Source organism: Nyctereutes procyonoides, unplaced genomic scaffold, assembly GCF_905146905.1.
Source record: "Nyctereutes procyonoides isolate TBG_1078 unplaced genomic scaffold, NYPRO_anot_genome, whole genome shotgun sequence".
Taxonomy (NCBI): Eukaryota; Metazoa; Chordata; class Mammalia; order Carnivora; family Canidae; genus Nyctereutes; species Nyctereutes procyonoides.
Window position 1 is genome coordinate 4,137,268 of NW_026575082.1, and position 25,233 is coordinate 4,162,500.

At 37.6% G+C, this 25,233-nt stretch overlaps 1 protein-coding gene across 1 annotated transcript in view; it reads right to left on the bottom strand.

Moving 5' to 3' along the window:
• Nucleotides 1-25,233, bottom strand: part of LOC129514440 (zinc finger protein 407-like) — a 448,057-nt gene that overhangs the window by 151,023 nt on the left and 271,801 nt on the right. The window contains exons 6-7 of the mRNA XM_055333001.1: nt 23,673-23,756; nt 13,614-13,734 (exon numbers count right to left, since the gene is read on the bottom strand). Coding sequence (XP_055188976.1) covers nt 13,614-13,734; nt 23,673-23,756 — 205 coding nt within the window. The remainder of the gene's footprint in view (nt 1-13,613; nt 13,735-23,672; nt 23,757-25,233) is intronic.

The following is a 25,233-nucleotide window of genomic DNA, read 5'->3' on the forward strand; positions in this document are numbered from 1 at the left end:
ATCCCAGAGGCACGAGGGGCCCAAACTACCAAAGTCCTACATTACTGAACTATGGCTTAAAATTAGCAATCGGGGGGGGGGGGGACTGCTTTACGAAGCACATTTCGTGTGTGTAAAGTAAAATTTCACTGAACCAAAAATACGTTTCACGCTACTACTGAATGTCTAGGCCAGAGCTTGCTTTTACTTGGGACAATCTAATAATGTCAAAGAGAAAAATAAAACAGCAGCAAATTCCTGCACGTGAGGGTACCAGTGCAGCTGACGGGTTTTACAGCCCCGGTGGCAGAGATCACCACGTGCTCAGACTCTGGTAGTCTAGCTGGGCGCGCGGGGCTGGTGCACTGCCCTAAAATTCTAAATACGTCTTATGCGGCCAAAGGAGAATGCATCGCTCACACCTGCTGCACTGGAGGCACCGGCTGGAAATGCACGCAGGCAGGATCAGAGCGAGGAGGTGGGACAGGAGAGAAACCAGATAGTCCCCCAGCAGCCCCTCTCTCCAGAATCCGTGCTACACTGCCACGGGAAGCCTCCAACTTCCCCGCCTTTGAAAGTCTTTTGAAAGACTCTTTCCCTGACTGACTCCAGTTCTGTTCCTTACAAAGCTCCCTGAGTCCAGTATGTATTTGCTTGATAGTAGATTACAAGTGAATACTTTATTAATTTTGTGTGAAACTGAGTCTTATTTTAAGGAGCATTTAAAGCTTTTATCATTCTGAAGTTCTAGGATCACTCTGTAGAAACAGTTAATAGGAGCCAGTACACTGATGGTGAGGGGCCACTGGACTTACTTAATAATCTATGTCCATCTTTACAAAATGCTCCACGTAATCCATTTAAAAATAATAACCGGTTCATTTCGGTCTCTGCACACAATACTTCCCTTTGTCCCTTGTAAGTCTCTCAAATGTCTTATTTTAAAGGAATATATAGTACTCCCGGAAGACATTTTCCCATTTCTATTCTCTCCGACTCCTGCGAGCCCTTGTTCTGTGTGATAAGGCAATCTCCTCCGGGATCGGAGCTGTGTAGTTTCGCACCACGAGTGACAAGGACTCGGCTTGAATAACTGCTGTGCGCAGGTTGTAATTATGTCAGCTGGAGTGTTGAACAAGGGGACTGATTAATGTGAGCCCCGGCCCAGGCGCAGGCCCTATCAAAACCTCCGCGCAGGCCAGCAGTGGGGATGGGTTAAAGCAAAAAGACAAAACATGCTGTATCGCCCATGATAGATGAATTGCTCCAACAGTCTTCAGGCAGATGTTCCGGGACAGTATAATATACAATTACTCTGCCTTATCACTTTCCCAGGGACAATAAAGCTTCCTCCTTCTATAGCTCATGTGAGTGAAGGCAAAATTCGTTTTACTTTTACAACACTGACTCACTTATCATGGTGCCTTGATTGTGCTTTTACAGCTAAAGAAAACATATATTCCACTTTTAAACTAAAAAAAAAAAAAAAAAAAAAAAACTAAGGGAAAAAAAGACAAAACCAAACCCTCTCCCCCAAAACAACAACAAAACGAACCCAAACCTTAAAAAAATTGGAACCCTGTATTGAATCTCTTTGACATCAGAGCATGCAATGTTTTAAAAAACTGTTTTGTTAAAAATGGATGCAAGGAAGGTGATGTGTGTGTGTGCACGTATTAGCTAAAAACAAGCATGTGTCACTCAAGAAGTAAGATTTGAGATGCATAATCGCTACATTAATAACATTGTGCTTCAACAGCACAGAAATCACTAACTGAAAGGAACACGTAATTAAAACTATATATATAGATAGATAGATAGATATAGATATAGATATATATAGATAGATATAGATATAGATACAGATATCATCCATATATTTCTCAAGCCCAGGCGCATGGCCCCCGAGTCTGGGAGGATACCTTCCCAATGACACACTCATTACTGCCATTCCTACTTGGTGCCTCTGGGTCCCTCCTTCCTGAAGGATGCATGTGTGAGCCTAGGGAAAGGAGGCTGCCTCGACCACGTCAGGAGCACACCACAGCCAATGCTAAATCGGACCTGCTTCAGGAGCACTTCGGTGATCACTGCTACTATGCTTGCTTGTACTCATAGAAATGCTGCCCAAATTTGTGACAAGATGGTCAGAACCATCGCAATTTGGAAAGGGAAATGAATGCACTTTTCGTTTTTAATGTTAAAAAACAAGCTAAAATAAAAAAAAATTGATATAGCCATAATAACCATTTTGTGATAACCATAATTAAAGATGAAATAAAGCAGCCAAAATAACATTAAGATTGAAACAAATCCATACACAATGTTCTTGAATAAAAACAAGCAAATAAAAAGCATGTATCAACCTGTGGAACAATACAGATGACTTACTTCCACTTTTTAGCTGTGCAGCACAACTGACACCAACACTCAGCAGCTGTAATACACCCTAAGTCACAGAAACAAATCATGTAGCCTATCTCATCCTAAGGAGTGATAGATTTGCTTTCTCTTTTCATATCATACACACACTAACTCCAAGACCCACATGATCCTTATTATTACATTTCTCTGGGCAGGACCATTCCAGTAGAGTTCTACATTTCTAGAAACGTGGAGATTTGAAAAAGGAAGAGAGAGGGTCAACCTAAAATAGCCAAACACAAATTTTCACACAAATGGACACGGAAGATATAATTAAGCCCACAACTGATAAAAGAGTTGTGCCATATATATGATTACTTGGAATAAGTCAAACAAACAAAAGAAAGGTAAAAGAAATTGAGTGGGCTGTAAATACATAGGGGAGTCAGGTGTCATCACAGTAAACAGCTGAGCTCCTCCACTGGCTTGTGACGTCACTAGAGTAGCCCGTCAGATTTACTGGTCTGAGAAGAACCCCAAGACACTCACAAAAATTGTTTAGAGTAAGTCATAGAAAAGACGTCACAATTTAAAAGACTGCATTTAAAAATGAGTGTTTGTTACATGACTACACCAGATTGTTAGCTGGTGCTAAGCAAATTTCTAAATTGCATATAACAATTAAAGTAATATAGGCTTTGTGGAAATTCTTCCTATAAAACAAATAAAATCCTAATGGTTGGGGGGGTGGATACAGGGAGCCAGAATTATAACATTACACAATCTCTATGTTCTTTTTTTTAATTTATTTTTTATTTATTTATGATAGTCACAGAGAGAGAGAGAGAGGCAGAGACACAGGCAGAGGGAGAAGCAGGCTCCATGCACCGGGAGCCCGACGTGGGATTCGATCCCGGGTCTCCAGGATCGCGCCCTGGGCCAAAGGCAGGCGCCAAACCGCTGCGCCACCCAGGGATCCCACAATCTCTATGTTCTTGATTCAAAAGTTTTATCACAACAAAAGTAGAAGTGGGTGCTGTGCAGCCCCCACAATGCAGAGACATCGTCACAGCAGTGGCTCTAAAGCTATGGCTCTGTGTCACAAGGGCTTCTTCCACCAAGTCACACAGGACTGCTCCAAAAATACCATCAGTGCCCCTTACGCTGCACGAAGCCTGAACCTCAGATGCACCATCCTGGCCATGAGGTACAACATGGTGTTCAAGTTCACGGTTGGAGCTGGCGCTATCCCCTTGGCATGGAAGCATTCACATAAAATTAAAAAGCAACCCTAGGCAAACAAAAACAAACATGCAACTACAATGTACTCCCACTGACCTGCCCTCCAAGCGTCTCCCAAGCGTTCTCACAGGGCAGTCCTCAAGCCCAACCTTCCTCAAGAGCAGCCAACCTGCATTCTTACCATGTCTTCCCTTCTGTGCTTCCCTGGCGTCTGCTCCCATCCCTTCGCTAGAACTGGTCTTCCCGAGAGAGTCAGTGACCTCCTCGTGACTGAGGCAGGGGGACCGCACTGCCCCTATGTTCCTGAATGTCTGGCACCGCCAAGCACCGTTCCCCTGACACCCCGAGGTCCCTTCCATTTCTGGAAGCTACTTCTCAGTCTCTTACACTTGCTATTTGCCCCTCTGCATGTCTCATTTGCCACATTTTCCAAGGGAGATCTGGCTCCTATGGATGCCTTCAATTCTACATGTTAGCACTCATTATACACCTACTGACACCTCCATGAGGACGACACATGGGTGTTTCAGAGTTCACACCACCCGAACTACACTCATGATGCTGACGGGACCTTCTTCTGCCAGCACTGAAGACCTCGGGAATGGCACCACCACTCATCCTGTGGCCCTGGCCCTGGCATCTCAAGGGTGGCATGCATCAGTCAGCCTGCCCTTGAATTCACGGATTTTGTTCCCAAGTCCACATGTTCCAGCTCCTGAAAAGCATGTGAATCAGCCTCTCTCTCCGTCCCTGGCCACACTGCCAGTTCAGGGTTGGGCATTCACCACGTTCTGTGGGTACCTTTGCAAATGTTTCTCACATGACTTCCTGTCCCCTGATCTGTCCCCCCTCTGGCTCACCATTTGCACTGCACCCATGATCTCTGAAAAGCAAAATGTAAGTATGTCCCTTTCCTGCTTAAAATTCAGGCTACCCACTGCCATTAGGGTAAAACTCCAACTCTCCGGCGTGGACTTCTTGCTGTCTGGCACCCACCTAATCCATAGGCCCTATAGTCCAGGCTTGCTGATATGAGAAGGTAACTTCAAATCAAATGAAAAGCATAATTTGGAAGTAGAAAGTGGGATAGAATCATTCCTTTAATGAAAATTAAAGCTATCAAGTTTTTAGGACCTAAAAAATTCTCAAAATTAAGCATCAATCACTTTTTACCCCCCCAAAAAAACAATCCAAGGGATTGATTTAAGCACAAATACTGAAAACGAATCACATTTCTCTCAATAGAAAATTCTAATTTGTTTTAGGACATTTCATATATTTATTAAGTGTTGTAACTTAAGATGAAAAAACAAAACATACTGAGGAAAGAAAGGGGCCAAGTACAGTTCACCAAATATTTTTAAATCTTAGTGAGAGATCTCCAGTGTCATATGTACAAAAGATACAAAAGGAGGGATGAGGGTTGTTTAGCAAGATTGAAGTCAAAATAATTAAAAGTAAGGAATTAAACTTTAAGGGGCAAGAATAGGGGTTAATATTAGGTTTAAATTCCCTGCAGGGAAAAGTATCAGGTTACATGTTATGTCACAGAATAAGAGATTCTGGTTTATTTCTGCGATAGCTCACTTGTTGCTCTGTAGTAAGGAAGAGCATAGTATTGTTTTCTTACAAAGCGAAAGAAAGAAAGAAAAAGAAAGAAAGAAAGAAAGAAAGAAAAGAAAGAAAGAAAGAAAGAAAGAAAGAAAGAAAGAAAGAAAGAAAAGAGAAAGAAAAGAAAAGAAAGAAAGAAAAGAGAAAGAAAAGAAAAGAAAAGAAAAGGAAAAGAAAAAGAAAAAGAAAAAAGAATCTAGGAATATTTCTTGTTCTAGAACTTCTCACAGACATAGTACTTCTCATAAATAGGAGAGAGCCAACAGTTTGGACTACATTCCCTTATAATTTAGGGAAAAAAAAGACATAGTCTTGTTTTCAGAGACCTTCTAAAGGCAAAGCCAATATAGGCACATGCTACCATGCCAGGTAGCATCTGGCTTCACCAACAATCAGGGGCATGATGTCGAGAAGACAGGCGGGTACAGAAGCCACAGTTCCTTCTTGCACTTCATGGGAACTACTGCATCACCATTTTGTTAATGCTGCAAGTGTTTCTTTCTCCTGCAGTTTTTTACAGACCCTAAAGTAATAATATTTCAGAATCCATGAAAACAATGGATCTGAAAGCAAAATGATAGAACTACTACTTCAACAGTCTCAACGAACTAATGACAACTGGTCAAGCTCTTATATCTTTATCCTCCGCTTTGTTATTTTCTCTGACACCCACATTGTAGCATGTGAAACTTAATCCCACCCTGGAAGGTGTGTCTGATATTCTACTGATTCTTGTCAGTCCCTCTTGGCGATTACAGAGTCTTCCCTAATAAGCTACTCTGTGTGAGGTTCTGGCGCTAGGAGATATAGATAGTTACACAGCAGAGTGTTTTGTTGTGTGATAATAGCTCTAATGTCTGAGGAATAGCTTATTATGCAAGAGACTATTGCCCAAAAAAATATTTTCTATTTTTTTCATCTCTAAGGCCTTTCTTTCTGCCACAATATATACAGATATATCTAACTACCACCCAGGGGACTGTCCATAGTAATTCCTTGTAGAAAGACCATCCCCAAAGATAGCTTTGGTCCTTTTATAATGACTGGATTTGGGATTCGGCAACAGCAGGTTAGATAAACATGTTTGTCTAGATTCTACTTGAAGAGATAGCAGAGGGAATGTGTGGTCACTTTGTGTTCAAAATGGCTCTTCTAATTAATCTGTGATCTCAATGCTTATTTTAGCCTCATCAACAAACAAAAACAACTTACTTGTATGATAAACAGAACGAATTAGCTCAGATTTTTTTTCCCTTTTAAAGACATCTGAATAGATTTGTAATATTTAATGCTATGGAATCTATTTGTTTAAAGGTCCATAGACTTTCTTTGACTCAAATGAGTTTTGTTAGATAAAAATTTACTCACTTTAACTAAAGACCTGACATAAACACTTGTGCTGTATCAGCACAGAGCCTGTCAGCCAAAATGAAAATTTAAAAAGCCTATATGCTTAGGGGCTAGAGGGCAGGGAAGAAGAGTCTGAGTAAAACATGCAATGTATAAAAATAACATTAGACACAAACAGTATAGAATATACTAAACCAAATCAGAACCACCACTAGAGTCACTGAGATTTAAAAAAAAAAAAAACACTAATAGAGAAAATAAGGAGATAGTTGTTCAGAAAGAATTTCTGCTGAAACAGATTAAAAAAAAATTAGGCAAAAAAAAGAATACATTTACATACAGTACAACTTTCTTAATTCATTTTGGAAAATCTGAAAAGAAGATACAATTAGGTCATTTTATTAGACAACCTCTCAAAAAACCCCACCTAAACTTACCAGAAACATCTACAACTCCATAAGGATCACCCTGACACATGTTAGAAGCATCTTCTGAAGCAACATTGATGCTCGCCAATGACCAAACTTAGCTTCACAAAGCAGCCACGCTACTGACATCTACCTGTGGTTAGCTGAACTGTGGGCAGGTAGCAAGCAGCAAGGGGCAGCTCGCCAGGAGCCAGCACCACAGGGCAAACTGCCACGGGCACCATCGCCTTCCAGGACAAATTCACCACAGTAGGAAGAAAGCCTCGCAGGTGTCATCATACTATGAAAAGTTTGTAAAGTAACTGGATTTTTAGGCTTTCAGACGAACCTTTCAGCCTAGACCATTCGTGTTCTATTCCATTAAGCGGATTAGCAGTTATGAAGGAGTAGAATCTAAAGAGACAAGCTTGAGGTAAATGAAATAATGAAATAGTATTTACTGGTACTTTAAATGATGAAAATAATATATTTTTTAATGTTGGTTTTGTTTTTTGGTTTTTTGGTTTTTTGTGTGTGAGAACATTTAAATCCTATTCTCTTAGCAACTGCCAATTACATAACAGTCTTACTGGAAACAGGTCACCATGTTTTACATTAGATCCTCAGATCTTATTCATCTTGTAACTGATGTACCCTTTTATCAGCCTCTCCTCACTTCTGGGCCCCCACCAAACCTAGTCCTTGAAAATCACTTTTCTGCTGTTTCTATGGGTTTGTTTGTTTTCTTAACACTCTACATACAAATGATATCATGCAGTATTAGCCTTTTTCTTCTAGCTTATTTCACTGACAAAAACAGTTTTGATTTAAAGTCTGTTCTGATATAACTAGGCTTGTGGCATCAAATTCCTTTTTTTTTTCAAATTGCTTTAAATATCAATTTTACCTAATATTAATACTACAAATTTTCATTTGATTACTTTTATGTAGTGTCATTATTCTTTGAGAACTTCAAAATCACCCAAAAGAAATGCTACCTCTGATTTTTCTGATAAATAAATGCGTGCTGTTCACATGCTATGTATAATTTCACTTCTCTCTGGCTCTACATGATGTTTCACTACATAGGCTAACATCTAGAGTGTTTTTTTTTTTCCTTTTTATTATCATTCAGGGCAAATCCAAGTTTGCTCTAGCCACTGCTTCCCCCAGTATAACCTGTGAGCCTGCACAGGAAGCTGAAGGAAAATGACAACTCTCAGAAGAGATTATCCTAAAGGAGGGAAGGATCCCTGTGGAGTCAATCTCTTAGCTCAGGATGCTGCTGGAGCACACTGAAGATAAGAACAATGAGGCCCACTCTACCATGAATTCTTAATGCCACAATAACCAAGGTAGTTTGTCTTATTATTTAATTATGCATAATAAACATAAAATGTTTATATAGCAAAATTACATACAAATGTGTAATATTATCTAAGACCTGGAACAAATTTTCATAACTGAGACTCTATACAGAAATGTATGTTTGAAAAATTCATTCGAACTTTAAGGGAAAATAAATAATTATTTTAAGTACAATTTTTTTTGTCCTCACATCTTAAAACTACCCCAAAATTGCTTCCAGTATCATGTAAAATAAAGACAGAATTCAATTAAAAGTATTTTTGACAAAATTTTTTTGACAACTAGTTTCTAAAACAAACACAATTAGAGGCTCACACATATTTCAAGTGGTTGTGACAAATGGCAAATGCTACCTACTCCAGTCACATGTGTGAAAACTTACCGAATTTATAAGAAATACTAAAGAAAACATTTTCAAAGGAGTAGTAAGAGAGATTTAAGCACTATCACCAAAAAAAAAAAAAAAAAAAAAACAAAAAAACAAAAAAAAACCAACCTATTTCTACTTGAGATACCACTTCCTCGGTTAAATGTCACATCAAGTATTCTTAGCTTCCCCCTCATCCAGACAGGAAAAAGATCTCCTGGAAATCAAAACTTTACATGTTTGGCCAAGAGCTAAGTAAACCAACAAGTAGGGGGAGAAATATCAAAGTGTATTTCCTACAAGTTTAGCAAACAATGGAGTGAATTTTTTATAAGACATAGGAATTGTAGATTTTATTCTACAGCTATATGATACAGTGTATTTCTACTGGCGTTATAATATTAATTTAAAAAATAAGAAAAATAGCAAATAAAAAGTGGAATAGTAAAAAAAAAAAAAAAAAAATCTCCAAGACTGTGTGTAACACTAGAAGTAGTAAGAACAGTTGAGGAAAACTCTGACCAAAAGCAACCTTAGGGAACATATACATTATCCCAAGGTCCATAATAGGGACAACAGTACATAAATGATCAAATTGCCAGAGTCTGATTTGAAATTTTAGTTTTCTTTAATTTGATAAACGACATTTAAGGTGCAACATAATGATTAACCATAATATTTTTAATACTGCAGGTTGTATTTTGGCTTAGTTTTCATGACTTATCAGTGGTTTATTGTTTAATTTACTGTTTAATATACATAAATCTTAAATAAAAAATGGAAGCCAATTAGAAGATGAGTTTCATATAAAAGAAAGCCTGATTGTAGCCATCTATTTTGTTGTGAGAGCCAGTGTCACCAGTGAAACAGAATGCAGTGTGATATTAATAAATTTTATGGGGAAATAAGGATTTACATTTTTAGAAAAGGTACTTACTATAACATTTTAAAGGTTTTCTATTTTGTAACACAGAAGTGACAATATATAACAAAGGGGAATAAAAATATAGAAAAATGTGGGACTGTTTCCATTTTAATATAGAAACAAATCTAAAGAATTTGTTACACAGATAATATGTCAAGACAGTGTGCTATGAATCTAAATTTATGCTTTGAAATTATAATGAATAATAATTAATGGTGAAAAAGTTATGGAGTAATGATGGAATATACTGATTTGTAATGGATTAGACTTTTGGATATTTTAGACAGCAAAAGCTTAGGAAAGGGGTACATGTTTACATCTGAATAGAATGAGATGTCATTGCCTAAATTAATAATGCAAACTTGAAAAATAGCCCCAGGTTCAAAAGACCAATTATAAAATTCTTTTGTAAACAAATCTACATTCACATTTTTCATGAATAATTATAACTATAAGTATCTCTTCACTAATGTTCAATTTATAAAATGAAAAATATATTTCCAAGTGTAATTTAAGTAATACTTCAGGTTCTTCAGGTTCTAATGATGGTAGCTTACCTGCAAATAAGTGTTAATAATGACAAACACAGGAATACCCTACAGGAGTAATTTTTATATAGCTATATTAAGAACAAATAAAAATCTAAATAGGAAAAAAGTTATTTAAATATTTTAAGCAATAAAATATTATAGAAAGATATTAATAAAGCAAATACAATCACCTCTTCTTCAGAAATATGTGACCATCTTATGCATATTTTTATCCTATGGAAATCGTACATACTCAAATTTATTTATCCAGAGAAAAAGCTTTTTCCTTGTTGTTGTAAGGTAGATATGGTAAGCATTTTCTTCTTATTACACTATGCAACCAAGATAAACATTGTAAACTTCTCTGTTCATTTTTAAATTTTTTGCTCATCAACAAGAAAACAAAGAGAGCTGTTATAAACTCCACATATCATTCATAGTTCATAACATCACTATTCATAGATTTGCAAAGTTTTGTATTCCTAAGCAACATTAACTTGTCTTTTGTTCAATAGTGAAAGCAGACCTAACCATATGTTCACAGAATGATAAAACTGTCATAGGAACAAACTATTCAAACTATTGATCATCTGTAATAACCAAATTTTTAGAAAGTTTTAAATGAAAATAAAACCAACCCTTTTATCAAGAATTTCAAACATTTCAAAAGGAAATTTGATAGACATCATTAGATTTTTTACGTGTCCTGAGTATTAATTCATAGGGCAATGACAATATTCCTAGAAAACACAATCTCTTTTTACCCATAGTGGCTGACAGAGGAATCACAGGGATGGAACCCAGCTAGCTCAGATGCACTTCTCAATGGAAGTGATGCTATGTCAGGGAGATAGCATCATATGAGACAGGTAATACAACCTTAACCTCAGCACGAATGTAATACAATTTCATACCAGGAAAATCTGATATATTTTGAAATGTTTATGCATACAAAGACATAAAAGCCATAAATCATACTTCTAGGAACTTTCTTTAAAAAATCATGGATATGCACAAAGATTTCAGAATAAGCATTTTTCAAATGAAAATACCTAAAAATGGCCCAAATGTTTAAAAACTTCATAAAATGACTACTATTTACAATCTAACTTGAAGACATACAAGTATCAGAATTATGTTGTAGACGAGTAGTCTTCAAATGAGGCATCTGAAACTCTAAAGTATTGTCAGTGACCATCTAACAAATGATCGTTGATTTAATGCATTTTTAACAACCTCAAAACTAGGGGACATCCTTAAGGGCATGTGTCATAAATAAATGTCAACACACTGAAGACCTTCAGGACATTGAAGCTCTTGTACCACCTCAATGAACACGATCTTGAAATCACAAAGTGAAGTAACACCTGTAACCATCCAAGGGGACAATGTGAGATGAGAGGAAACCCAGGGCTCTGGCATCTCGGTCAGGGCATGCTCCTCCTCTAACACGAGCGATGCTCCCGTAAGGCTGCTACTCTCATCACTCTTATTTTATGAGAGGTTAAGAATTTCAGTGCGGGTGGCGCAGCGGTTTAGCGCCGCCTGCAGCCTGGGGTGTGATCCTGGAGACCCAGGATCGAGTCCCACATCGGGCTCCCTGCATGGAGCCTGCTTCTCCCTCTGCTTGTGTCTCTGCCTGCCTCTCTCTCTCTCTCTCTGCCTCTGAATAAATTTAAAAAAAGAAAAGAATTTCAGTGCACACTGGGTTGGCTCCTCCAGAGCCTGAGCTCTCAACTACACCCTCCTGCTTACTCCAGAATGAGGACATGGACCAGATGCCAGTGCTAACCCAACAGCCGCTCTGATCAATAACTCCTTTGTCTGAAAATGTTCTGCTTGTCAGGACAGTATTATATGATATTTCTTAATATTACAAGTAAATATTATAGATATTAACTAAGAAATCCACTTATAAGTGGTAAAAACCACTTTTATCTATTTTATAAAGAGGTCTGGACATGATCTTGCTTGAAATAATAGTTCTGCTACTTAATATAACAGTTTGAAAACCATAGTTATATGAAATTAAGAAAACAGTAAGGTAGCTACAAATTTGTTAAGTATGAAAACTAAAATTTATAAGAAACAAAAAAATCCTCCAAAACCACAACTCAAATCTAAAGCATACAAGACATACTGAAAGGACATAATCCTGAGCTAAAAGAGATAATTAAAGGAAATTTTTACAATTTTTCTAATTGCTTTTCTGCATTTTACAGAGAAGGCAACTATACAGTATGACCACTTTAATAAGGAAAAGAACATTAAAAATGTTTATTTTTTAAAGAATAACACCTTAAAATGTGTATGTCTACCTCTAATTGGATTGCCATTTTACCAAATTTCCAAGAAACACCAATCTATTGCTAAGCAAAGACAGAACTCATAAAATGTTGAATGAATGAATAATTAATGAATGAAATATATCTGTAATATCTCTGTACTATTAAATGACCTTTAACATAAAACTTAATGCAATAATGAGGATAATAATAGAGATTATGGCAATATATTTACTGAATGCACAGGCTACATCCACAGGAATACAGAAATGTCTTTTTTAACAAATGCTTCAGGCTTAAGGTATATATATCTATATATCTATAGATATATCTCCTACCATTTAACAAAAGCAGGCTGCATTGAAAGAACCACTTTCAATGTTTCTGTGTCATCATGTGTAATGGGGGCTCTGAGATCTTCAGCTCCAGAATGGAGAAGGCCCTCAACACAGCGATTCAGGCTGCACAGAGTGGCTGATGAAGCTCCTAAGACAGATGTCATCTGGCTGCCTGCAAACTGTGATGTCCAACAAACTACCTAATGTGCTCTGAACTCACTCTCACGGGCTTCAGGTATAGTGTGATCTGGCTGCAACCTCCATTTCTCATTTTATTTTTCACTCTGCACTCACCACACATATATCATCATATTGTAAAACAGGATTACTTACCATTGCCTGACTACATCTCAAACTTCTGGCACCTATGCTTTGCTGCGGCTGCAAGGTAACTGTTCAGTGTGGCAGACATCATTTAGCCACCGAGGACCTCAGCACCTGTGATCTCTAGGACACTGTCAGCCCAAAAATGCTACAGCACACCATTACCTCCTGCACCCATATTTCTTTGAAATTTACTCATCTTTTAAACCCTGGTTGACATGTTGTCTCCTCTAGGAGGATGTCTGTGTGGCTGAACTTGTTCCTTCCTACGGATGCCTCTGTCCTGGCCTTTTTCTTTCCTGACTGAAATCTGTATTATAATTATTTAGAGATACTATAAGTCACCTATTATGCAACAATACCCCTGAAGGCAGGATACATTTCTTGCATTGTCTTATCGTCTATGAGATGCCACATACATGGAAGTAACTTATTAAATGGAAAAGTCGCTTAATTTGGCAAAAAAAAAAAATCTACCATGGTGACCCACGGTGATGCTACCTGCCTACTAATGATCCCTTACCTGTAGTCACACCATGGGCACCTGTAAGGCTTTTCTCCCGTGTGCACTCGCTTGTGCCGAGTCAGATGAGACTGGGTTGTGGAGGCAAAGTTACACTCATCACATTTGAAAGGTTTTTCTCCTGCAAAATATAAAGCAATGCTGCACATGAATAATTATAAAAATTAGAAATGAAGGGCTAAACCTGTTACTGACAATTAAAAAGAAACTTATTTCCATAAAAATTTAAGAATATAGTCCAGTAGACCACTCACATTTAGGTCACTTGAATATTCATTCCCAGAGTGAAAAAGTTAGAAGATAACACTGATTTTTATTTCTATATTTGGAATTGTAGCTCAAATGTAACTTACACAAACAGAAATTTAAATTACAGCCTGGTCTAGTACTGCATTTGGAGTCCTTTAACAAACTATGTTACACTAGAGCCATTATAAAAATCTCCCTGAGGACAAAATCATGAAAAAGCATGTAACAGAGATATTCTTTGAATATACAGCATAAAATCTTAAATATGAAAAAATAAAGCTATAAATTGATACCAATTAAAAAACTATTAGAGGTAAGGAAAAATTACAGTTCACTAAAGTTAAGTAAGAGGTAACCATAGAAAAATGCCTCGAAGAAACATGTACAATAGTATTTCATAGCATTCCCTCATGTAGATATAACAACCACTCTATCTCCATATGCATTTTACTCATCAGTTGGTTCAAGAGCTTACATGCCACTCATGGCTAGTCCCTTGACGGATACCTTTCTTTGCATTAACCACCCCTCCTCCATACATATGCATCCAAAGAAATCATCAAATCTTCATTTTTAATTGTAGTAGTCACATTGGCTGGTAAGCACATGAAATATGGCTATTTAAAAAACTGTCATGGGGGAATCCCTGGGTTTCTCAGTGGTTTAACGCCTGCCTTCGGCCCAGGGCGTGATCCTGGAGTCCTGGGATCAAGTCCCACATCCGGCTCCCTGCATGGAGTCTGCTTCTCTCTCTGCCTGTGTCTCTGCCTCTCTCTGTGTGTCTTTCATGAATAAATAAATAAAATCTTAAAAAAAAAACTGTCATGGGATTTACCTAGAGAAAAAAATGTTTAAGTCTGTATAGAGTAGCTCAGGAATGTGAATCTACTTTTTGAAAGATACATTTGGTCAGATCTAAATATAAATCACAAATTTGACATAATTTAGCCTCTGAATTGAGATTTGCTGGAAGTGTAAAATGTACTCTAAATTTCAAGATCCTAGAACAAAAAAATAAAATATTACTAATAAAGTTATATTGATTTAATGTTGAAATGATAGTAATTTGATATATTTGGCTATTATTTTTTGGAGTTTCAAGTTTTTATTTCAATTCCAGTTGGTTAACATATAGTGTAATATATAGCTTCAGGAGTAGAATTTAGGGATTTATCACTTACATATAACACCCAGTGCTCATCACAACAAGTGCTCTTCTCAACGCCCATCACCGATTTCCCCCACCTCCTCTCCAGGAACCTTGTTTTTTCTCTAGAGTTAAGAGTCTGTTTTATGGTTTGCCCCTCTCTCTTGTTTTCCCCATGTTCATCTGTTTTGCTTCTTAAATTCCACCCATAAGTGAAATCATATGGTATTTGTCTTTCTCTGACTTATTTCACTTAGCATAATACATTCTAGTGTCATCCATGTCATTGCAAATGGCAAGATTTCATTTTTTTTTAATGTCTGAGTAATAGTCCATTCTATATAGACCACATCTTCTTTATCCATTCATCTGTCAATGGACATGTTAGGCTCTTTTCATAATTTGGCTACTGTTGATAATGCAGCTATGAATATCAGGGTGCATGTGTTCCTTCATATCAGCATTTTTGTATCCTTTGAGTAAATATCTAGTAGTGTAATTGCTAGATCACAGGGGAGTTCTATTTTTCATTTTTTAGTAACCTCCATACTGTTCTCCACAGTGGCCACACCACAGTTTGCATTCCCACCAACAGTGTAAGAGGGGTCCCCTTCTCCATATCCTCACCAACATCTGTTGTTTCCTGTGTTGTTAATTTTAGCCATTCTGACAGGTGTGAGGTGGTATCTCATTATAGTTTCGATTTGTATTTCCCTGATGATGAATGATGCTGACCATCTTTCCATGTGTCTGTTAGCCATCTGGATGTCTTCTCTGGAAAAATGTTTATTCATGTCTTCTGAATTTGTATGGAACCACAAAAGACCCCAAAGAGCCAAAGCCACCTTGAAAAAGAAAAGCAAACCTGGAGGCATCACAATTCTGGACTCTGAGTCATATTACAGAGCTGCAGTGATCAAGACAGTATAGTACTGGCAGAGAAACAGACACAGATCAATGGAGAAGAACAGAAAACCTAGCAATGGACCCAAGACTACATGGTCCACTAATCTTCGACAAAGCAGGAAAGAATCTCTAATGGAAAAAAGTGTCTTCAACAAATGGTGCCGGGAAACTGGACAGCTCCACGCAAAAGAATGGAACTGGACCACTTTCTTGCACCACACACACAAAAAATAAATTCAAAATGGATCAAAGACCTAAATGTGAGACAGGAAAGCATCAAAATCCTAGAGGGGAACACAGGTAATAACCTCTTTGCCATGGACTGTAACAACTTCTTACTAAATAGTCTCTGGAGAAAATAAAAACAAAATTATTGGGACTTTATTAAAGTAAAATGCTTCTGTACAGTGATGAAACACTCAACGAAATTATAGGGCAACCTTTGGGATGGGAGAAGGTATTTGAAAATGGCATATCTGGTAGAGGGTTAGTATCCAAAATGTATACAGAACTTGTAAAACTTAACACACACCCCAAAAACAATCCAGGTAAAAAAATGGGCAGGAGACATGAAGAGACATTTGATTAACTGTTTAAAAAAGCAATTCACCTGTTACCTTTTTTTTTAATATGGTTGCCAGGAAACTTAAAATGACAGGTGTAGCTCACATGATATTTCTGTTGGACAGCAATGAACTACAGAAAACTTTACAACTATCTCCTCCCGAAAGTGATTTATAATAACAATAATACTCTTCTCAGCAAACATTCTTTCTGATAAATTTTACATACAGAGTAATTTTACATGTGTTCAATAATTCTACTTGCCACTTAGTTCTGACTTTTTAAAAAATAATTTCATAAGTATATTGACTTATGTAGAAAACAAAAGATGAACTACCTTGGTATAAAATTCCTCTACATCGATTCAGCTAGCAACAAAACAATATCTGTCCTGAAAATCAGAATGTTTAGAACCTTGTCCTCCTTTCTTTCTGTCTACTTATATGGCCTTATTCGTGACTGCAATAACAGCTGAATGCATACACATCTCATCTGATGGGCATTCTACCCACTACCTGCAGCCTAGAGTGGCAGTCAGAAGAAGCTAGATGGACTTCAATCCCAAGCCAAGTTTTACCATTTTTCACTCCCTACTTGTCCACCCCCTGGACAAGATCAGAAGACCAGAAGGACAAAAACCACCAAGCAAGCAGGACAATTATGAGGATTAGAGAAGATAAAGCAAGTGTAAGGTACTTATCAGGGTGTCAAATGCCTAGCTGCTTTGGTCACCCTTTTGATAGGAGTGCTTAAACACTGGTAAATGCACACTGCCTTCTCACAAAGATGATACTGGACACCAATGGTCCCCATCAAGCTCTCCTAACCAGTAAAAAGGCAAACCTTTTTAAATACAAAACAATTGTGTAGTTTCACTTAGTGAATTTAACACAGAGGTATTATTTAATAGATTCTATAAGGAAATATTTGATTTATTATTGCAAAAAGAAGACCACATACAAAACAGAGTAAAATCTGGGGAGTTGAGAGGCATTTTTATACCTTTCAGGCATTTGTTCCTAAGAAAATCTCATCTATAACAGCCCAATCGAGTGGTCACCCAGGGTCAGTTTGAATAACTCTTTTTTCTCAGTTTCTAAACTTCTGGTCATGTCACTTAAGTTGGTATAGACAACTCAACTATACTTAGCTGACTTAAACAAAAACCCAGTTTCATGATAATGGTGGGTTTTGCTTTTGTTTGAGAGACAGTATATGACCTAAATCTTGCATAAGGCTGAAGAAAATGGCTCTACCTCTTCAAAGTTGAGGCAGAAATACGCTACATAATAAAAATATAAACACCTGCATGGAAGTGTAAGTGAAAACTTCCACGTTCATTGTAAGAACTGAATTGCTCATTATATTCAATGCAGAGTATTTTTACTGCACATCAATGTCAAAGACCAGTTGCCCTGGACAACAGAAACATAAGTGATGCACGGTATCGGGGAAAAAACCGTATGTATTATTGTTTCATGGACCAGACATATGTAGACTGACCATACAAGGCAGAATGAAACTAGCACCACAGTCAAGACAATGAAACAGCCACTGATCCCAAAGGTTCCTTATACACCTTTGTCTCTGGCTCATCCCATCCTCAGACAAATGCTCATTTACCTGCTGTCATTATTAAATGCTAATGTAGTTATTAGCATTTTCTAGAGATTTTTATACGTGGAAACACAGTGTACTCTCTTGTCTGACTTCGTCTCAGCATTATTTTGTGACTCAGTCATGCTGCTCCACATGTAAATACTTGTTTTTACTGTTGAGTAGTAGAGTAGCATTCCATGATATGAATGTACCACAGTTTATCCATTAACCCACTGAAGGATTTTTGAGTTGTTTGCATTTTGGGGTGTTCAAAGCTGCTATAAATCTTCATGTGCGGGGATCCCTGGGTGGCACAGCGGTTTGGCGCCTGCCTTCGGCCCAGGGCGCGATCCTGGAGACCCGGGATCGAATCCCACATCAGGCTCCCGGTGCATGGAGCCTGCTTCTCCCTCTGCCTGTGTCTCAGCCTCTCTCTCTTTCTCTCTCTGTGACTATCATAAATAAATAAAAATTAAAAAAAAACTTCATGTGCAAGTCTTTGCTTGGATGTGTATCTCCTTTTCTCTTAGGTAAATATCTAAGAGTGGGTTGGCTGGGTCATTTGGTAGGTGCATATTAACTTTGTAAGAAACTGCCAAACTGTTTTCCAAAGTGGCTTGACAATGTTACATTCCTACCAGTGGTGTAGGAAAGTTCTCACTGCTCCAAATCATCACCAATGATCAATGCTTTAAATTTGTATTTTCCTAATGATGTTGAGAATCATTTCATATGTTTATTTGCCACACACTTACGTTCTTTAGTGAAGTGTCTGTTCAAATCATTCAAACCCTTAATTGGTTGTTTTCTTATGTTTATGTTTTGAGACTTCTTTATATATTACAAATACAAATCCTTAATAAGATTTGTGATTTACACATTTTTCCCCAGTCATTGGTTTGTCTTTGCATTCTCTTCATAGTGTCTTTCACAGAGGAGTAGTTAAGTAATGTATATTTAATTTTTCAGTTTATAATTTTTCAGTTTATGATTTTTTTTAAATTACGAATCAGACTTTTGATGCAGTATCTAAGAACTTTTTGATAATCTATGATCACAAAGATTTTTCTCCTAAATTTCCTTTTAGAATTTATATAGTTCTAAGTTTTACATTTAGATCAGAATGGTTTTGAGTTAATGTTATACATGTATGTTATACAGAGCAATGTTCGTTTTTACTGCAGACAGCCTGTTGTTCCAGCACAATAAAGTTACATTGTACTGCCTTTGTTCTTTGTCAAAAATCCATTGACTATATAGATGTAGGTCTGCTCTGTAATTTCTGCTCATTGCACTGACAGATTTGTCTTCCTTGATGTCAATACCAGAATGACTTGATTACTGTAGCCTTATAGTAAGTCATGAAGTGAGGTTTGTTCATCATCCTCAAAGTTGACTATTTCAGATTGTTGCATTTCCATATGAATTTTAAAATCAGCTTGTCAGTTTCTTAACAGCAATGAGAAGCTTGATGGGATCTGAGTCTTTTGGGTCCATGAACATGGTATATCATCCTATTTAGGTTCTTTAATTTCTCTGGGAATTTCTCTTGGGAGTATTTTGCAGTTTCTAATGTAGGAGTTTTGCATATCCTTTGTTAGATTTCTCTCTAAATATTGTACCTTGGTCATAAACAACTGACAAATGTAGGCATAGATCTATTCATTCAGTTTCACTGATATTTCTGTGTATCTTTATGCCAATACTATATGGTCATGACTATTGTAGCTATATAATAATAAATAAGTCAAATTAGGTGGTATAAATCTTCCACTCTTAACATAATGAATCTAAGTGGTCAAACAATATAAAGATTTTTTTCATTAATCAAATAGACAAATATATTCTGATGTCTCCTTATTCTGTTCAACCTAGTGTTCAAAAATGTGTGGCACCATAACTCACTGCTAACTTGTTTCTACTATTAGCCTTGGGGTAGACATCTTTGTCCATTTTTCATGGATTTTGCAGGAATCTGAGGGGGCAAAGGGTGACATTATGGACTCATTGTCTGAGCTAGCAGTATAAATGAAAGGTCATCTAAACTCTCAAAGTTAATTTTCTTCATTTGGAGGTTTATCATAAGCACTTAAAAAAAGGTTAACGTAGCTTATTTCATCAAAATTTTTATGACATTTTATGTGACACAATTGAAACTTACAAACAACACTTTTAAAGAATAATGTCATGTATATTCCCTATAATTCTAATAATTTGAGGTTCATATTGAGCTAACATTATATTGCAATGAGCTATAAGTTATCATTTCATACTTGACAACACTGTAGATTAAATTGTATAACACTAAGAAATTTTGAATTTTCTACAGGCTGACAGAGAAAAAATATAATGCTACTAAAATAGCTACATAAAATCTTCTGCTGGGGATCCCTGGGTGGCGCAGCGGTTTGGCGCCTGCCTTTGGCCCAGGGCGTGATCCTGGAGACCCGGGATTGAATCCCACATCGGGCTCCTGGTGCATGGAGCCTGCTTCTCCCTCTGCCTATGTCTCTGCCTCTCTCTCTCTCTCTGTGACTATCATAAATAAATAAAAATTAAAAAAAATAAAATAAAATCTTCTGCTGTAATCACTAAAGGAAGGAAGGCTCAAGCATGTCTAGGTTCTTGGAAATGGAAGAACTCTATGTCAATTTATACAAACTACAGTTTAATCAAACTTGTACATAATAGTTAATTTGTAACTCATTAATTTTGTTACATGCCTGATGCTACCATTCAAGTATGTTAATTGGTATATTTTTTTCATCCACAAATGAGAATTTCTTCAGGAAAATATACTTCAGAAATATGGAAGTAGTTTTTTTGTTTGTTAGTCTCAGTACATAGCCAAAGAAGTAAACTCACTTTCTGGGTTTTCAAATTTGAAAACAAAACAAAACAAAAACAAAAACAAAACTACAAATTTTAAATAAGAATTCCGGTTTGCTAATATTTCTTAATGGTTGAAATCAGATAAGTACTGTATGAAGAGGTGCACTTGTTAAGGAGTGATCAAAATGATTTAATGCACTGGGAACAGTCCTGAATCCTTTGTCATTCTAAAGCCAGTAAGATGAGTAAAGCTATGAGTAAGGCATTAGCTACTCTTGAACAGTGCTGTAAGTCAGTAGGACCACCTGTCTATGCTCTCCGCAAAAAAGCAGAACAAAGGCGAATTTCCTTCCCTCCTGTTTCCCCTTATGTGACACAATAGTGCATATTAAATTGTGTTGTCCTTTCTGAACAATAGTCTTGGCCCAAGTAACCATTAAGGAATGTCCTGCATCTTAGGTAGCTCTGATAGAAGAGTCAAAGAAAGTCAGAAGGGGAACAGCAGAACGGCTATGGATATAGAGCAGTGCCCTTTGTGTGTCAACAATCTGTCAAAAGGGCTGCACACTTCTCATGGAAACTCACACTTCGCATTCCTTTGGGCAGGCTGGTGGTTATTAAGCTGGCCAAGACTCTTCAACTACACGTGAGGATTTGCTCCTGTGCCCTTGAATCAAGGGTCTCTGACAGGTGATAAAAGTAAATCTTGGAATGGAAGATGTTTCGTGTCAGCCCCCTAGACAGTCTGTATTGCAGTAGGGAATTATTTACGCCATTTGGAACACTTTTGATACCTATCCCTTCCCAAGCTGATTGTAATTTGCGTGGGCACTCTGGTAAAAAGGTAAACCATGTCAAAGAGGAATACATCAGAGAAATATAGATTTCAAATGCACCATACAATTCTGGCCTTGGGGAAAAAAAAAAACAAACTTGTATGTTGCTTAAATATTACAAATCCAGCCTAAAAGCTAAGAATCTAGACTGAGTTGTACTAAGCTGCTTGGTTGAAGCAAACAGTCTTAAGAACAGACTTCAATATTAAAGAATCATGTTTGATTTGTGCCACAGAGGCAGATAAATGCCACAAAGACAGATGCCTCTGTCTGTGAGACATTGTCCTATATGGTATAAAGTTAATAGCAAAGTAATAAGGAGCCTCTGGACCTGACATAAAATATAAAGTTGTGCCTGCTCAACACAGGCTTCATGATCGATCACCTGTAAGTGCCTGTGATCACAGTGCGACTGTCCTCCCTGCAGGGGGAAGACAGAGCTCTTCCACACTGGCAACAGTGGCACATGGGAGGCTCTGCTGGTCCCCAGGTGGCTGTTCGGTGTGACCGAGTGAGCAGCAGTGACCACAGCAGGAACATCTTGGGCACCGATTAATGGAAAACAGTAAGAATAAAGCACCCCATGTGAGCACACCGTACCACACACGTGCTTCCAACTTGTCCAAGACAGCGGCCAAGGGGGACCGCCATCCACCAGGTCTCTCCTGCAATCTCTTACACTGACTCCTTAAGCCCATGGGTTAAAGGCCTGCGGCCACAGGTTGCTATTATAAATTTAAAGTAGACTTTCATGTTTACAGAATAAAGTGTATGTTTCCAACATCATGTTAAACACTGGAAATTTCTCTTTACTTGATAATAACTCTCATCCCATTTGGAGATGTGAAAGAAGTGACTGGTATTTGTTTTTATTAATCTTACAAATTTTATAATGAGCATGAGAGCAACCTATGGCTAACCATTAAATATAACATCTCAAGATTTGAATTGTCCCACAAACAACGTATTTCATGTATCTTCATTTCATGCCACTTTGAGTGTGACCGCCAAACAACCACTGTCACGGTCCCCAAGGAAAAGCCCAACATTTTGTGACAGATTGTGTTACCACATGACTTATCATCTAAACTAGGTCACTTTTGATAATAAAACAGTTCTGTTAATAATTAGAAGGACAATGCCATTAACAGCACTGTCCCGGGCACATATAATTTACAATTATAAACATAATTACTTATAAGACTGAGTAGTTAATTAATTTTAATGAATATTTAAAACTTTTCATTCTTAAGAGTTCCTGACAGATGCATCTATTTTATTTTGTTGAGCCATAAAGAATGCATGTCTTTGACATGGATGTCTTTCATGTCGCTATCTACTCACGTTGCTACCTGTTCTCATGAGCAAGAACAGAAAACAGTGAGAACCTAAACTACCTAAAACTACTGGTCCCAACTCGCAGAGGGACTGCCACTAGATGGTCAAGTGGTTAGGTGGGCCAAGAAGTGGCCGGAAAGGGAGGCCTATGGGTAAGCCAGCCGGTCACCCGCTGAAGAGGCAGAGGTGAGTAAGAAAGTGGCTGGGAGACACTGAGGGGCAAGGGTGCATCCGAGAGTAACCTGGATCTCCAGCCTCACCCACCAGGTCTGTGGCAAAGTCTGCACAGCTGAGAGGGAGCCTGGGGTTCTCCTCTTTGCAGGCCAGCTCTTTCCCCTCCTATATAACATGAATTTACAGAGGATACCCGATCCATGAAACATGCAACAAGCCAACTTTTTAAACACATAAAAATAGGTGAATCCAAATCTTAGGTTATTCAAACAGAACTTTCAGTAGACCCTCCAGGACAGGGATTTTACAAACACTGACAAGACAGGCCATGGAGGGCCCAGAATGGACAGCGGGGCATCTGCCCAGGCCGGCTGTGGCCTGCTGGGCAGGCGGGGGCCAGATGGCCATACTGACCTGTGTGCTGGCGGCGGTGCTTGGTGAGGGCGTGCCGTGTCCCGCCGGCAAAGCCACAGAGGTCGCACAGAAACGACTTCTCGCCTGTTGCAACAATAAACAGATGAGGGACTGCGGAGGTCACAGATCATTAAAACATATCTATCAAGGCTTTCAGGGTTACTAATTCCTCCAATCAAATGTTTCCATGTAAATATGTCAAATGGGAATGAAATTACCACTGCGGTTTATTGACTGTGATAAAATCTGAAAAGCACCACTGAACATAATTACATACTTGTCAGACCCATAAAAATTAGCTTTATTATCAATGGAATGGTTTTGTACAACTTCATTTCTGGTAGATGTCTTCCAGATGGGGCTGCTTTATGCACTTGAACAGTTTTTATGCATATCCTGATTTTTTACAATTCCCATACATCTGGCCTTTCTGAGCTGAGTAAAGATTGCTTGGAATAGTTAATATACAGTATCTAGGATTCTGCTTAAATAAAGCATATTGAATTTTCCAACAACTGAAGGATACTGAATTGGTTTTACCTGATTCTATCAGGTTCTTCTTTAATAACTTCCTACTTAATAATATGAATTAAGAGGTTTCCTTGAACACACTAAAGATCCCAAGTAACAATAAAACCTACATTACTCAGTAACAAATTCAGTGCTGTTTATGTTTCTCAAACTTTCACAGCATAAGAAAGCAAGTCTACGGATTGCTAAAGAAATTGTACAAAAACATCAATTATTCATCTTTAATGATAATTCTGGACTGAAAACCTCTGCAACACTTAGAGACAGATTTGGCAGAGTTAGTATTTGTTAAAAGTGTGTAAATGCTCATTTTATTTTAGCATCTTTACACAAGTGAACATTTTCCCCTACAGTTTATAAATGCAATCTATCTTTTTTCCGGCAGCATATTTAGGCAGGAAGTGCTGTCAAGCTGGGCAGTTTATCCCACAAGGCTCAAAGGGAAGGGCAAAAGAGAATAAAAATGCTAACCATAGAGAGACAGAATGAAATTACAAAATACTTTTCCAAAACTAAAATAAATCATTTGTATCTATCCTTATGTATTTTACTCATCGAGATGTTTAATGCAACAAGTTTTTCAAGGGTTTTGCCCAAGTCGGCTGGCTTTGTTCTAAAACATTTTGGCATCTCATAACAAAAATTTAGCTTGATGTGTCTGGAAAATGGTGGTTGCCTTTTTAAAGTTAGAAAAGAATAGTAAGGGAATCCCTGGGTGGATCAGTAGTTTGGAGCCTGCCTTTGACCCAGGGCGTGATCCTGGAGTCCCAGGATCAAGTCCCATGTCAGGCTGCCTGCATGAAGCCTGCTTCTTTCTCCCTCTGCCTGTGTCTCTGCCTCTGCCTCTCTCTCTTTCTCTCTCTCAAATAAATAAATAAATAAATACATATCTTTAAAAAAAAAAAAAAGAATAGTAAATAAAGGCAGAACAGCTTCAGTAACCAAAGAGTCTCCTCTGTAATTGAGAGCATTATTAGCTTTTTTCATTTAGATGAACACATATTAATAAAGAGAGTTTTAAACCAAATTA